This window comes from Poeciliopsis prolifica, unplaced genomic scaffold, assembly GCF_027474105.1.
Source record: "Poeciliopsis prolifica strain line A6 unplaced genomic scaffold, Auburn_PproV2 SCAFFOLD001, whole genome shotgun sequence".
Lineage (NCBI taxonomy): Eukaryota > Metazoa > Chordata > Actinopteri > Cyprinodontiformes > Poeciliidae > Poeciliopsis > Poeciliopsis prolifica.
The window spans coordinates 16,477,385-16,492,767 of record NW_026562376.1 but is presented as its reverse complement, the minus strand read 5'-3'; the positions used below and the strand labels follow the sequence as shown (position 1 = coordinate 16,492,767).

General features: G+C 40.0%; 2 protein-coding genes across 3 annotated transcripts in view; both read right to left on the bottom strand.

The window, feature by feature from the left end:
* Positions 1-6: 6 nt before the first annotated feature.
* Positions 7-10,539, bottom strand: ano10b (anoctamin 10b). Its single transcript, XM_055035936.1, has 16 exons — positions 10,431-10,539; positions 10,278-10,349; positions 8,890-9,158; positions 8,506-8,679; positions 7,162-7,299; positions 5,793-5,909; positions 5,557-5,673; positions 4,706-5,044; positions 4,444-4,626; positions 4,252-4,307; positions 4,084-4,158; positions 3,411-3,575; positions 3,137-3,328; positions 2,918-3,055; positions 2,724-2,840; positions 7-2,645 (listed from the first exon to the last, which is right to left on the bottom strand). The coding sequence occupies exons 3-16, from the start codon at positions 9,149-9,151 to the stop codon at positions 2,622-2,624; spliced, it is 2,097 nt and encodes a 698-aa protein (XP_054891911.1). The 5' UTR covers positions 9,152-9,158; positions 10,278-10,349; positions 10,431-10,539; the 3' UTR covers positions 7-2,621.
* A 2,178-nt stretch (positions 10,540-12,717) lies between these two features.
* The window catches only part of fa2h (fatty acid 2-hydroxylase), a 33,316-nt gene continuing 30,650 nt past the window's right edge, over positions 12,718-15,383 (bottom strand). For both annotated transcript variants that reach the window (XM_055036240.1, XM_055036313.1), the window contains exon 7: positions 12,718-14,878. In XM_055036240.1, coding sequence (XP_054892215.1) covers positions 14,811-14,878 — 68 coding nt within the window. In that variant the 3' untranslated portion in view covers positions 12,718-14,810. The remainder of the gene's footprint in view (positions 14,879-15,383) is intronic.

Here is a 15,383-nt window from a genome sequence, read left to right as displayed (position 1 = left end):
AAAAAATAATTAAATGTATATTTAATTGGCAACTATTTGAAAGATTACAAGAATGTCAAGCTGCTGAATACACGTATATAAAGAAATGAACAGAACAAAAACTTCAGCTGCACCTTTAAAAAGAAAAGAGTTTAAATTACAATTAGTAACTTTAATTCTTTAAAAACACACACATCACTATAAACACATTTTCAAGTGACTATTATTACAACCAGGAAACACCGCCGGCTTTTAAAACCCTACAGTCAGATTGTCTTCATCTACACATCCTCCACCGAGTACCCAATATACACACACACACATGCACACACACACCCTCCCCCACACACACCCAAATCCATATTTTGTGTTTAGTCTGCAAATCTACAGCTGCAGCAGGTTGAAAGGAAACCACCAGACCTGCAACCGCCAGGATTGCATATACAAGCTGCATCACCATCAAGGTCAGTGTGTGGCGACGCCTGGTGGCTAAAAAGACTAAACACTTAAATACAATAAGAGTAGAAATTGAGCAAATATACAAAAACCGACTGTCACTGTCGGTTTTAAAACTGCCCTTTAAATATACCAAATTAACACCATCATCGGTGAACACGTATCATCGTGATAACAACATGCACTATTTGACTTTAAGTTAATGCGGTTAGGGCCACAGAACTGCAAAATTGGTGCACAAACAAAAAAATAAACAAACAAATAAAACAAAATATTCAAAACAATATCACTGCACAGCTTTGGTCTCTTCCCATAGCATGAATTTTCTATTGACACCTGAAACACAGAATACAGATGTTTTCAAAAATGATTTTTAAGAAAACGCTTAACCTTCATTGAAAATTGCTAAGCAAAAAACAAAAAACAAAATCGACTTTGGTTTTTTATTTTGTCTTTTCTGTTCTCAGCGCAGTAAGGGATGATAACGTAATTAAGCTGATAAATTATAAAAATGACTTTAATGTCAGAATTGTGAGGGGAAAAAAATGCCTGAATTTGGCCCAATCTTCTTCCGTAGTTTTTCTGTTGTCCAAGAAAACGATGCAACAAAATGGTACTATCTTCAGTGTTGTGGCATCCGATACTTGATTCTAGCGTTTACGTCAAGTAAACAACGGAGTATGTAAAAAATATAACAAATTAAACTCTTATTTATTTATTTATGATATAAAGAGTAGCTAAAAAAACCCAGCTGTTAGCTTGCCGCCGGAATAAGCTAGCTGTTAGCTAACATAAGCCAACATGGCGCCGGATATTTGACAAATTTGTAACGTCGTGTTTCGACTTTGAGAAGCGACCATAAAGCCCACGGACAGTACTCCGTAAGTAAACCCTGTCATATATTAGCAGTTTCTTTCGAGAGGCTTCTTTGAAATCTCCATGTTGTTGTACAATGTCTAAACCCTTAAACTTAATAGCTAGGTCTAAACAGTTGAATAAAAACTATCAGTTGTTACAACCAAGGTTTTCAATTCAGTAGATGTGAATAGTTATTTAGCAGCAACTTAAATGCAAACTCGACATAGTTAATTTTCAAAGCATGAATTCACTTTTTGAATTCATTTAGTGAAAATCACATAGAAACATTGTAGGATTTGTTTTAATTTTTGTTTTGTTTTTTTGTTTTCTGTCAATCATGAAATAATTTAGCCATCTTAAGATCCGACTGGTAGCCTGCAGAGGAACTTAGTTGCAGAGCATACCGATCATCTTCTCTTTGGCATTGCTTACCGTGCTGGCGAATACTTTTGATGGATAAAGTCGAGTAAAACAAATTTTCATCTATTTCAGTGAATTGCTTAAAAATGTGGATAACTACTTTAAAATGCTTTTATGTATTTAACACATATATCTGTCGTTTTATTCAAGTTCTTGGACACTAAAATTAAGCGGTTTAGTGTTTGAGAAGTGGTATGAACAGTGTTTAGGTGGGTCACTCAGATATTAGTATTGCAACGTTACAATTTCATATGGTAGGTCTTGTTATTGTTACGTTTACCAGAGACGGGATGTTTGTGGTCGTAATGTTTTGGAGCATGTATTGCATTGAGATGCACCAAGAGTCATTACAGCATAACTAGAGGAATCCCTGGTAACTTTTTAAATGTTGTTATTAAACACCTGGGTAAGGACGATGTACATCAGATATTGCTAAAAGTAGCTTTAAAGTCAGCTCACTCTTTCTTTTTATTGATATTGTCCTCTTGCTCTAAATCCTGGACACTGACTGTCTATTGTCACCAGGTGGCAGCAATGAGGCAAATATTCTGCCTGTTTTTGGCACGAGTAACTTGAAATACTGTGTCTCTTTTTATATTAACTGTATAATCTGCATCCTTAGTAAAGCCTCTCACAAGACTCTGATGCAGTGAATGAAGTCCTGGCAATCCATTTGGTGCATTTTTAAGGATAAATTCACTTTTAGCTGCTTGTGTTAATTGCACTTGCAGTATGCATAAAATGTTACATGTTTAAATAGCAAAAGCACTGTGTGAATTAGTAAAGTCAACAAGAACACTTGGAGCAAAATCACAGCTGTGGGACGATACAGGACACTCTTGAGCTCTGTTGTCCTCTTTGGTTTTACCTCCCGAGACACTGAGCACGACTTCAATCTTGAAACAAAATTAGGACTCTTGAGTGTTCAGCTTCTGGAAAATATAAGCAAAATACTTAAGAAAGCTAAGAAATGAAGCAAGTACGTGATAAAGTCAGTTAAAATAGCTGACCTGCTGTCTGAGGGCTTGCATAGATGTGTACTCAATATGCTCCCTCTTTTTCCGGATCCAGTCAGGCTCATCTGGTATCAGGGCAGCCATGATCACCTTTACTAATATCAGGACATGCTGCAAATACACAGAGATGAAATTACACCAACAGACATCAACGAAGAGATTATTTGGGATCCAGCCTTCGCTCTTACCTCCACCATAACAGCCCCCATCAGAAGGTTGCTGCTGCTCATCCCGGCCTCCTGACTCATCTTCTGCAGACGTGGAGACAGCAGCAGCAGCCAACCATTGGAGACCACTGACACAAAACTCAAGACCTCAAAGGCAACCTAAAATGGAAGACTCTGATATAAGCAGACATCTACAAATTTGGTTTTTGGGTTTTAATATGGTTTTATACTGCAGCTGACCTTCCACACACCCATACTGGCCACAGGAGGACAAAAGGGTTTGCGGAAGAGTTTGCAAATTTTGTAAGCGTCCGATCTGATTTCTGTTAGGTTGTTGAGGAGCAGCAGGACAGCAGTCAAAGGAAACACGCAGGAGAAAAGACTCAAATACCCAAACTGCACCAGCAGCTCAATGTATTCTGCAAACAGTCCCTGTGGTTGAAAAAGCAGATTTATAGGCTGCTTTTAATCAAAACCTTGTTTTAAGACGTTTAAAGTGATTCAGAGCACTCACCGGAAAAGTAGGAAGGGTGCCTTGGTTCCGAAATTTTTCCTCTTCTGGGTCGTCTTTGCTCTCTGTCCTGTGGGGGGCACTGATGAATCGGTCCACAAGGAAAGGTATGACCACTTCTGTTATCTGGTTCACCAGCTGAGAGATGATCAGCAAAGAAGCTAAACGCTTTAAACAGATAGAAACAGTGTGTGAAAATCTGATTGTACATCTTGTAGTCACTCATGAATTAGCTCATTTGTAATCAAAATCCTGCAATTTACAAAAAGTAAAAAGTTAAATTAATGATCCCACGAAATAAACAAAGAAAAATCTCTAAATTATATGTATTTTTGATTTAAATTAAAAGAAAAAAAAATGGTTCCCATTAGGAAAACAAATGTCCTAAGATAACAAACTCAGAAAAGCATTAGATCTGATATATAAATGTATTTTTCTTATTTAATTAATGGGGAAAGTAAAAGAAAAACAAATGGCAGATTTTGAATTGTGATGTTTGCATGCTGAGAAAGCCTCTTCTTTCCTCCCAAAGGAAAAAAAAAAGAGATAGCAAAGAAGCAAAGTAGATTCATGTCCCCCATCCAAACAAAAATTGGAATGCAAGTTTCTGTAATCACTATAGGAAATATTTTCTTGGACACAGAACCTTTAGTGCTGGACTGAAGATCTTTGTTACCTTTCGAAGCAACGGCACATCCTGCTTGAAGAAGGCAATATGGAAGAGCACTGCAAAGTTGTTGAAGAAGGTGAACTAAAAGGCAAAAGGAAAGAGTTATATTAGTGTTGACTGGTTGGACCTAAAAATGGGTGAATATGCAGAAAGCAAAAGAGAGAGAGAACTCACCACTAAGATTTTGCCTGTCATGTGGTTGTCATAGGCAGACTCCTCTCTGTGATTCTCTAAGGAAAATATTAGTTTGAGTTTTTAGACAAGATAAATTATAATAGACGATCTCTTAACACCTCCTTACTAATTTGATAAATATTTGCATTAATACATTTCTTCTCCCTGATATGTTTTCTTCATGCATCTCACCATATTCCGTCAAAGACTTGGCAACTGTCCTGTAAACGGTGGCAAGCATATTTGTGTAAACAATATGGAGGACTGACGGCACGTAAAGGAAAGTCTGAGATATCATGGAGTCCCAATCTTTGTGCAGCCACTGCACCCGGGCCTCTGCCCAGTAGAAACACATCATTCCCAGAACCACCAGTCCTGCAGGATGAAATGTAACACGTATATCAGACACCTGAGGCACTTTGACTCACACTTTGGTTGTTGTTGGGTAACGTACCTAGGAACAGCCCCACCACCGGGACAGACACCAGCGCCATACGCAGGTCCCTCTTCCATTCGGGGAACAGCGGCTCCACACGACCGGTCACAGGGTTGACCCCGAGGTCGCCGTGGAAACCTGGCCGTGGCTCTGCGAAGCGTTCTGCGAGGTTCAGTGTGCCCCATTGGTACGACAGTGAGGAACTGCGGCGTTTCCACAGCTCTATGACAACTGTGGACCAGAGCATGCTGAACAAGGCCTGAAGCATGTGACCGCTGATGAGAGGCTCTGGTTCATCCTGGCCTTCCTCCTCCTGAGACCCAGAGACTGACTGCAGCATTTCCCTCTGAACCTCTCCTGCGATGGGCAGGAACGTATATATACATTATGTACATGAACATCCTGTGTTTGACTCTACTAGAGCCAAAACAAGACAATCATCATGATCCTGAAGAAAATGTTTAACTCTGGATATCTTATGACAGGCTAGGCACCAGATGTTCTTGTAATCTTATAAAGTGTCTTGATCAATAATTCTTTGACAACTATCTGTCCATCTATCTATTGATTATACTTAGCCATGTCACATAATCTGACAATTGAAAGTAAGGACTGAAAAAAATATCTAAATTTGTGTCTGGAGAAGTATGAATTTAAAAAAAAAATTGGAAGAAAAAATGTCTTACTACAATCAAAATAAGCATAATTTTGATTGTTTACATTCATCACCTTATTAAATTAAATCGGGTAGTTAAGGAAACTTAGCTACTTGATGTAGCTAAGAAAATTTAGGTACATCAAATCTATTCAGGGAAATCCGTTTCACTAAATGAAGCCATAAGGCCATCAATATAAGTCGTCAAACCTACTTGAGAAATATGCGATGAACAGGCCCAATATTGCCGGTGGAAGGAGTGACCAGGTGTAGAAATCAAGGAAGCTGAAGTAGAAGGCCACAGAACTTCCAAAATATTCATTAACTTTGTCTGGGAAAATAGACAGAAGGCGTGTGTTGCATCACCGTTACAGTTTTGTCAGCTAATCTCGTCATGTACTCCTTTGGAAGGCAGAAGATTGTTTTAAGTGTAAATTTATATTGACATACCCAGTGGCTGAGCCAGCTGATTCCCAGAGTACCAAGATTCACTAAGGTCCTTTAGCTTGCCCGGGTTGTGGAGAGGAAATGTGTCTACAATGACACCAGCTTGTCCTAGCTTCTGCCCTGCAGTAGTCCAAATGATCTGTGGTCATTTATAGGAAGGTCAGGGGAGGATAAGTAATATCTGAGAGTGTTGCATGGAATCTGAAGAGACTGCGGTAGTGATGAGGTGTTGTAGGAGTGACAGGCTATGTCACTCCTATGAGTGTCAAAATGGTGGCGAGAACACATTGTGTAAGCAGTGGTGAACGACTGGTGGAAGTTGAAGTGGACTCTACATAATGCAGACAATATTCTGATCTCTACTGAGAGAAGGAAGCAAGCAGAGAAGAGCCTGGAGAGGAGGAATCAATAAGAAACTAAACCAAATCCATCAGATGGGAGGAATGTTGAAGCTGAACCAAGTAGAGGTATTCCAGAGGATGAGTTTATGGCATCTGGCAGGCATGGAGTCAAAGCTGGTTCTTCCAAGACTGAGGCCAAATTCTTAGAGTTCAACTAATATATGTATTTCAGGACAATTACTCAACCAAAACTAAGTTTTGATGTTAATCTAGTACTTTTTATAAGCTAACAATTCAGCCACTCATTGATGCACAATCTCTAAGTTGAAGTTATCGGCTTATATTACACAATAGTATGATAAATAATAATAATAAAAAAAATAAAAGAGTAATAAAGATTTGTCATATCAGGTGTGGGGTCAAGGCTTGTATTTCCAGGACATAGACCGCACCCTGCAAGGCCAAGAGCAGGAAAAAACAGCTCAAGACTGGTCTGGAGCTTTTCAGCCCTGCTACCTGGGGCCAAACATTGAAGGCAGTTCTTAATGCAGAAGAGAGGGGAATAAGATGCATACAGGGAGGAACACGATAAATCAATTGAAGCAGGATCTGCTATAACTGATTCACGTTTTTTTCAGATTGTGGCATAGCAGAAGTTGTTAGTTTTGATTGAATTTGACAAGATTAGAAATGAGTAGACCAGATGCACAACTCAGTTTGGATTCTTTAAGAAACCAGGCCAGATAGGCAGGAGAAGGATTATGGTTTTATTGGATAAATGGTGTTCATTTGGGAGGGGAATAGAGGAAGAACGCAAGAGCACCTTATTAAGAAAACAATTTTACACAAACAGGGTTGGTGTGTTAAAATCTGGAGCACCAACAGTCTGTAGAGTTGTTCATCTCAGGAGACTTAAATCCAAGCAAACACTGGTAGAATGTCTTTTGTGTTGGAGCAAATGGGAAATGATTCAGTAGCACGTGAGTGTCTTCTTTCTCTGTGTTGATATGAAACACAATGAGGCTACTCACAGATGTTGTCTCGCTTCTGCAGTGTGCAGCTGTCGGGCATGCCGGGTATCCTCTGGTCCTTCTGGGCCCGCAGACCGTCCAGCTCGTACTTTATGATGTACTGTCGCTCAGCCAACGTTAGAAACACCTCCATGTTGTCTGTTACACATGTTATGCGATACTTAACATGTGTATCGTTACTGATGGCACAAGTAAAGCCTGGTGGCCTGCCAGGCTTATAATGCACTGGGGGAAACGCTGCTATGTATTCTACCCACTTTGTTTCTTATTTCTTTCTATGTCTTCTTTTATGTCTTGTTCTGCCCTTTATTCCCTTTAAACCCTTTATCCTTTAAGGTATTTACAGACTTCTCTTCTTTGTTCCTCTTTACAATTTGTTTCCCAGACTTCACATAAAACCCTTTTTACTGTAGAAATATTTGCCGTAAATTCATGGTGAACTTCAGTTTTTGATGTTTTGAAATGGATATTCAACAAAGGACATTCTGGAAAGTTGAGTTTGGAAACATCAAACGTATGTAGAACCATCATATGAATACACTGGTTTTCTATGTCTGAAGCAGCACTATTCTTGATGCTTTTGATGTTTACTGCCAGGTTTATTACCTCAGGTGAGTCACAAAACCTCATTGGGGGTAAGATAAAATAGATATACAAACCCTATATGCAGTTACTGCTGCCATCTCCAAATGTGGAGTAGTTGTCATAAGGTTGCGGCCTGACGATGTCTGCACATGCACAGAGATAATTCCTTGGCAGCAGCGATATGGCTGCTGCTTCCTTAAACAATGACTCACTATGTTAAACATTGGATTCCAAGAATTTGTTTAAGGCACAATTTGTCCTAATTACTTAGACTGTTAAAAATGAAACAACAAAAAATAACAGTTTTTCAGTTTCAAAGAGAGGTTTGGTACCAAAACAATATAATTCCCAGAGAACTGTTTGCTGGCCTAACACTTAATGTAGAGGTTTACTGTTAACTTTGGTCAAAGAGTAGCACAATGCAAACGTGCTGTTGAAGACGAGATCATTATCTGAATTCAGTTCTTCCAATTAAATATGTAACAATAAGCTGTAAATATAATTATTGTCTTCTGGCAACAATAAAAGACCTATGCAACGAATCAATTAAATGTGACAACTGAAAACATTAGGGATCCATTTGTTCTGTGCTACACAGTGGTCTCTTGGAGGGAAAGAAACAAGACACATTCTTTAAATATTGCTATAAAAGTATGATGTATTTTCTTTCCTCAATGAACAACATTACTTATTTGAGTCCTAACCTTAAATATAAGACACTCTACATGTTCCATCAGTATACACGTCTGTCTTATCTACCTGAATCTCTGAAGTTGTCTCTGTCGTTGTAAGCGAAGGCCTCCATTTCACCGTTGTGGTAGATCTTGCACAGACCCAGCTCCTCCGTGGTTCGCAGTAACGTACAGCGCGGCGCAGACAACGCGATGATGTTACCAGTGGCGTCCTCGCCTGGGTGAGCCAATAACCCGGCACCTGAAGCAAGTGTTTCAAAGTGAGAACCCAGCGTTAACAAGTTTATTTGTTTGACTTGTTTGCTAAATCCTGTGAGAAATCTGACGCAGACGTGACCCAGCCTGTTACTGGAACTGGAATTGATTTGCTGCAACACTGAGATGCTCATAAACATTTAATCTGCTGTATGTTTTCTTTGCTCCAGGGAGCCACTGGAAACTGAGACCTTACCTCCATCCTTCTGAGGAGCGCCGATCAGTTTGATGAGCCAGCGTTTCGTCTCGGGGACGACCTTCGGTCCGAGCTTCACCAGAACCAGCGGCTCGACCCGCTCTGAGGCACAGCAGGGGCAGCTGACTTTGGTCCATCCTGGTGTAAAGGAGGAGGCGCTCAGTTTGCTCGGCAGCTTCCCGCCCGCAGCCTCCCCACCCAACTGCAGAGCGGGTTCACCTCGACCACCAGGCACACCTTCATCATCAGCTGCCTTCCTCATGGTGAGACTGGAAGAAAACCACAACCAAAGTGAACGTTTATACCCCTGTCATTATTATTCTCCAACAAGACATCTGTGCAGCTACATCTCCACAGTCTATTTGGTCTTCATGTGCACAGATTTACAGAAGTGGAAACAAATTCAGACATGTTAAACAAATACATTTGAATTTTTACCAGCATTTCTTTCATCTCGGTGATTATCTTCACAAGAAGTAATAAAAATTTGAAGTAACGCAGATTAAAACTGAATAGTATTTTTACTACTTAGCTTTTTTTTTTTGACTCGGGGAGAAATTCAAATTATATATAATTGTTTTAAGAAGAGAAAAAACCTCCCTGTTCTATTATGCTCAACCAATCCAGGTGAAGAAGAGGCAGAAGCTATAACAGCTTCTATTTATATTCCCTAATTTCTTTGAAGGTCGAGGAATTTAAATTATTCATTTGGGTATGCAAGTTAGTAAAACCAATACAACTCCTGATATACGGTAGCTGACATAACATAAACACATTGCAGCTTGTTATGTTGATATGTTAGATGAATAAAAGGAAAGATCTTAGGCCACAAAACATTTCGTATTGTTTTCTGGTTGGAAAACAACTTTTAACAATTTTACTTCAACAGCAAAATCTTAAGTTGTTATTACTGGGTTATTACCAGTCTGCAACCATGAAAAGCTGTATTTAAACCAGTTTTGTCCTCCAAATTGTTTAAAGGTTTTTACTAGCCTCAGGTAGAAACACCTGAGAGACATCAATTAGAATTTAGGCTGCAGCAATAATATATTTGTATATTCATATAACAGTCCTAATTTCATTTGCATCAGCTGCTCTTTTATAGCGACATGCATATAGATTTGCAGGTGGCCCTGAGCTAACTTTACGTCTGCTGGTATTTTAGTCGTGGCTGCAGACACGTTCTTCAGGAAGTTGCGTGTCTTCCAGTGAAACGCGGGATGCAGATAAAACTCGTGTTGTGACGGCGCCGTAACTTTAAGACACACAGAGCAAGTGAAAGTGGTCAAACACTTCCTGCTGTCACTGAAGTGCTCCTGAACAGACTCTGTTGACACTCAGGAAGGCGGTTAGGGATGAGGAAGAGGATGAGTCAGGAAATACTACACCTAGTAGGGCGCCAATGATGATTGGGTGGTTCTGCTCTCCAGTTCTTCGTCAGGCCCTCCGTAAACTCCTGCCTGAATGCACATATACAGAAAGCGGCATGAAGACAGTAGAGACAGTAGAAACCAGAGAGAAGTTCGTCTGCAGGCTCTTACGCAGCTCCAGACAGTGCTTCCTCTCAGCTTTCTGTCAGTGTGGTGTTGATGTGTGCGGGTTTGTTGGACAGGAATGCGGAGGAACTTCTCTGGCTCTGCAGGGTGTGGACTGTTGTTTGGTTTTGTTTCAGACTCCTCCCTCCTGCCAGCTGCCGGTTTTACAGTTGCAGTAGTAGCTCAGGGTCCTACTGCCCCACAGCTGTCACTCGCTGAAATAACATCTGCAATGAGTAGATTTTTAAAAAATATATATTACTAAAAACAAAGAAAAAAAAATCTTTAAGATGTTTATGAAATGACGTATTGTCGGTCCACGACCTCTGGTGACAGGCAGCACCTGTTTTATAACATTTGAAGAGAAAATCAAAAAAGTAGTAATTTTTTCTGTAGCATTATATGCTGTGTGTTTAGGGGGTTCGTCCAGTTCAGTCTAACCAGGAGGAGGTTGATGCACCCCTCATACACCCCATGATGACATCACATGTACCAGGAGCACTGTGCTGCCACCTAGCAATGCTCTAATGGTTCCTGAGACTTAGGAGCAGCACACCAAGTTAAGTGAACCTCTGGTGTTAGAGATGAATGTGAACGTCTAAAGCAATGAAAATACCAGCTTTAACTAAAGAGAATGATGATAATGTTAATAATAAATCCTTGCAGTAATTTTAAATGAGAAAGAAAGTTATAGATAACATGGTAAACATTAATAAACATGTAAAAACATACATGGGCACCTGAATGCTAGAAGTGAGCTTTTGTTTTTGCTCCCTAATTTTTTGACCCAAAGAAATTTGATGACTTCCTGCAGGCTAACAAATTGGCATTCTCTTAATTCTCATTGTATATTTTTTATTAAAAATAATAACAAAAATAAGTAAAAACTAAATTTTGATCACACACCTCCCCCCCTCCCCCATTTATATCACAAGGTGTTTGATCCAGCCTGTCATTCGAATATGTCAATGCTTTTGACCTCTAGACCAAATCCTGTCTGATAGGTGATCTATTCTTGTCTTAGCTTTGTTTGGAGGTGATCAGTTCTTTTCCAGTAATGACCACACGTTCTCGTTTCAGTTAAAGCCTGGATTTTCCTGACCACACGTCCAGGACCTCTGTGTTCTTACATTTGGACCAGTTTTCTGCAGTTCATCTTTCTACTTCTATAGAGTTGGCTTCGTTACTGTATTTCACGTCCAAAGCTTTGAGCCTCAGCTGTGCTCTCACACCCACTTGCTGCCGAGGCTGAGCAAGCTCTGCGCTGGTGGGAATGCAGTTCAATGGCCTCCTGCTGATAAACTTAATCACGGTTCTTGCTGGACACTCTTGGATATCCTAAAGATTAATTCACTGCAGCTGAATCTCACTTTGAAGTTGTTGTCATTTTGATGCAAAGAGATGACAGCTGCACGCTTTTTCTTTGGAGTGATGTAATCGTTGTCTGGTCGTCCAGGATGTAGCTCACCTTCCACCTAAAGACCACCGGAGATGGCCAGTGGCCAAAGTCTTTTAGTGAGATTATGGCTTTTAGATAATAAAACACAAAAAATATATATTTTAAGCAGAAATATCAAAAGACTGATCATTTCTATTCTTTCTACTTGACGGGACGTCTTCTTGATCATCCTGTGGCGCTGCGTAGGTGTAATGGAAACTCAGAGTAGTTTGATCTCTGCCTTCAGGTCAACTGCATTATTGGCTCTGGTGTCTTTGTCTTGACAATAGTCCATAGTCTGTGGGGTTCAGGTCAGGCAAGTTTGATCAAGGACAGAAAAACCATGGTGATTGCACCAGCTTATGGTACCTTCGTGTGGGCAGGTGTCATGTCCTACTGCAAAATCAAGTCTGCATCTCTATACACAGCTTGTCAGCAGAGGGAAGCATGAAATGCTCTAAACTTTCCTGGTAAACCGCTGTGTTGGATTTCACATTTTGTGTCTCTTGATGCACCGACTCCAGCCTCAGCCCACTCCTTGTAAAGTTCTCCAAAATTTATGAACAGACATTTTCCAACCAGGCTTTTTCCCTCCACTCAACTTTCTATGAAAATGCTTGGACACAGAACTCTGAACAACCACCTTCTGGGACAACTGCGCAGTCAGCAGTCTTCCCCATATTTGTGTCCTGCTGGTTCGATCTGGGAGTCCAGTCACAGGTGGACACCTTCGCAGGTGTTAATTAGCAGTTTAGGGTGTGACACCAAGAGCTTTCTTTTTTTTTCAAATATTGGAGCTGCACCGGTTTATGAGAGATGATCTGTTCTTTAAATGAATCACAGGAAAGACAAGTGTCAGAAATATACAGATGTTTATTTACAAATATGTCTATCTTTGCGTAGAAATTTAAAACTCAAAGTAAACAGATTATTGGAAATTTATGCTGCATTTCTTTTAGCACAAGAAAGACAAGTGAAAATCAGAAGTTTAAGTTTTTCACATAAATAAGATTAGTATGTCTTTAAAATTAATAAACATCAAAAATACATATTTGTATATTTTGGTTCTTTGGAATATAAAGACCCAACTGTTCAGAGTTCAGAGATTAAGTAAACTCTTCAGTGAAATCTTGACATTTTTACCATCTATAAAGAAGAAAGGCAAAATGACAGTTTTGGTGACAAATCAGTTACATCTCATGCCTGTTTGCCCTCGATAAGACTTATTGCTTCACATTTTTATTGAGAAAACAAATGCAACTGTGATAACTTTGGGTTATCTGAAATAGACGCTCTTTTTATACAATCAAGCTTGTAAAGGCTGAAACTTTGCAGAAGACAGTTTTGTAAGATATTTTTGCATGTGCTATGCTTGTAAATTGAGTTACGTTTGTTCTGCTCTTAAGTCGTCTGTTCTCCTTTCTCTGCTGTGCCGAGGGAGTCGGCTGAAGATCGGCCAGCCGCCGCCAGGACGTCCTGCTGTCGAGTCAGATCGTTCAATCGTCACCCTCTGCAGGGATCCGAGGGGGTCTAATAAACAAGGAGCTTCACACTTACGTGGAACCAAAAATGCAAAATCCTGGGCACAGAACTGTAAGGCTCTTGTGCCTTAATGAAGGCTGAAAAATTCAATCTGAATTCATCACTGTGATATTGAGGTCTTCGAAGCAACCAGACAGATTCTGGGCCCAAACAAATCTTTAAACCTAACAGTGCAATACAGGATGCCATTTATTAGTATTGACTCCTGTTAACAATATTTAACTAACCTAAAATGTATTTTCGTCAAATATTTTTTATTCTGAAAACTTTAGACATTTATTTCTATGCCTAATTTGCTTTGATGGTCAATTCCAGAAATGTTTCTCATTATGATCAGAAGTCATTGGTTAACAGTTCTACCAGTTGCCACTAGATGGCAGTAGCTGCAACTGTGCAGAATTTTTGGGGTAAAAACAAAACTGTCATTACTGTGCTTGGTCTTCAATGTCCACCTTGCTTAAATATGGGAAACCTTTATTTTTCTTTTTTTTTCTCAACAAACTGAGTGTAAAATCCCTTTAACCTTTGACCCCCAGATCCCCACAGCAGGACATCCAGCAACCTGGCTTCATTCCTTCAGCTCCATCCTATGACACCTAAAAACACTCGTTAAATCCACTCACACAGAATCCATCCATCAGTGCACAGACATCAAACTCTTACAATGAAAGCATCTCTTCTTTTGTACAAAACATCTTAAAAATATATACTTTTTTTTTTTTTACATTATTGTGAAATCAAACAGGGAGAAAAACAGTGGAATTGTGCTCATTTCAAAGATCTGGAACAGCAGCTCACACTTGCAAACTGCAGTAAAACCTCAAGCCTGCTGATTCATAAATTAAAGCCCGACTGAAGTTGATCAGGGCGTATCAAAAATACGCCCTGATCAATCACAGGTTTGGTCTTGTTGCAGGGAGAGACGACCCTTCAAACTGGACAGATACTGAATTAAGCTAAGTTGGTTTAACTGGTTAGATGAATCATTGATGCTCAAAGACTTTCTCCAACAATACCCGTTGCCACGTCCACCCACCATCAAACACTTTTTTTTCCCGCTGCACTTTAACTTGTGCGAATGTTTCTTAAAAATTATTTCCACGTAATCCTGGAAGACTATTAAAGCTTTACCCCTCTTGCTCCTGACTGGCAATCTGTTCAACGTTTGCTTGATTAATATTGGCACAAAAGTGCAAAAACAATCACAGTGAGAATGGAGATCAGACTGGTTCTCACACATTCGTATGGCTGATCTGTAGAAAACAATGCGTTACAGTGAGTAGGGATGCATCGGCTGCCCCGGCATTATGGAGGCTGGAGAGGTTGTGGGGGTTACAACAGGTGGACGGGTCACTAATTAGGGAGGTTAATAAGTCCAGAGGCCCTTGAGGAGAGCCGTTCGTACGTTAGAATTTCTCGTCAGGAATGGATGTGTTGAAGGGATGATCCCAGAACGTGGTGGTGATTCCAAAACCTGCAAAGAGAAGCATCACAAGAGAGAGATCAGAAAACAGAGTGTTTAAAGAATCGTAGATATGTTTATAGAGTGAAGCAGTTGGAAGCAGTTTCTATCAAAAACAAAAGCAACATACAACTTATTTAAATGGGCCATCAGCCTGACTCATAGTCAAAGGGTTCTCAAATCCAGACCTGCAACTTTGAAATGTCTCTGCTTCAACACACCCGTGTCAAATAATGAGATCATCAGCTTTATTCTGGAGAGCTGGACCGCACATTGAGGTGATTCAGACGTGATTCAGGTGTGTTGGAGCAGACGACACCGGCCCTCATGACACCGGCCCCCATGACACCGGCCCTTTCCCTTTATACCTGCCAAAAGATCTGTCTTTTGTCTGCAACACAACATGGCAATATTCTGCCTCATTCTAAATTTTATAAAGAACGAAGATCCAATTTTTACAAAAACCTTTTGGAAGAGGAAGTAAAGTCAACACTAGATTGTACATTAAGCCATGGGG

Bases quoted from the DNA above. Each gene is read 5' to 3' on its own strand.
- ano10b (XM_055035936.1), bottom strand. From the start codon at position 9,151: ATGAGGAAGGCAGCTGATGATGAAGGTGTGCCTGGTGGTCGAGGTGAA. The intron at 5,674-5,792 runs GTATGTCAATAT...CTATTTTCCCAG, and splicing joins TCAGCTGGCTCAGCCACTGG to ACAAAGTTAATGAATATTTT. The intron at 4,308-4,443 runs GTGAGATGCATG...TATTTTCCTTAG, and splicing joins CAAGTCTTTGACGGAATATG to AGAATCACAGAGAGGAGTCT.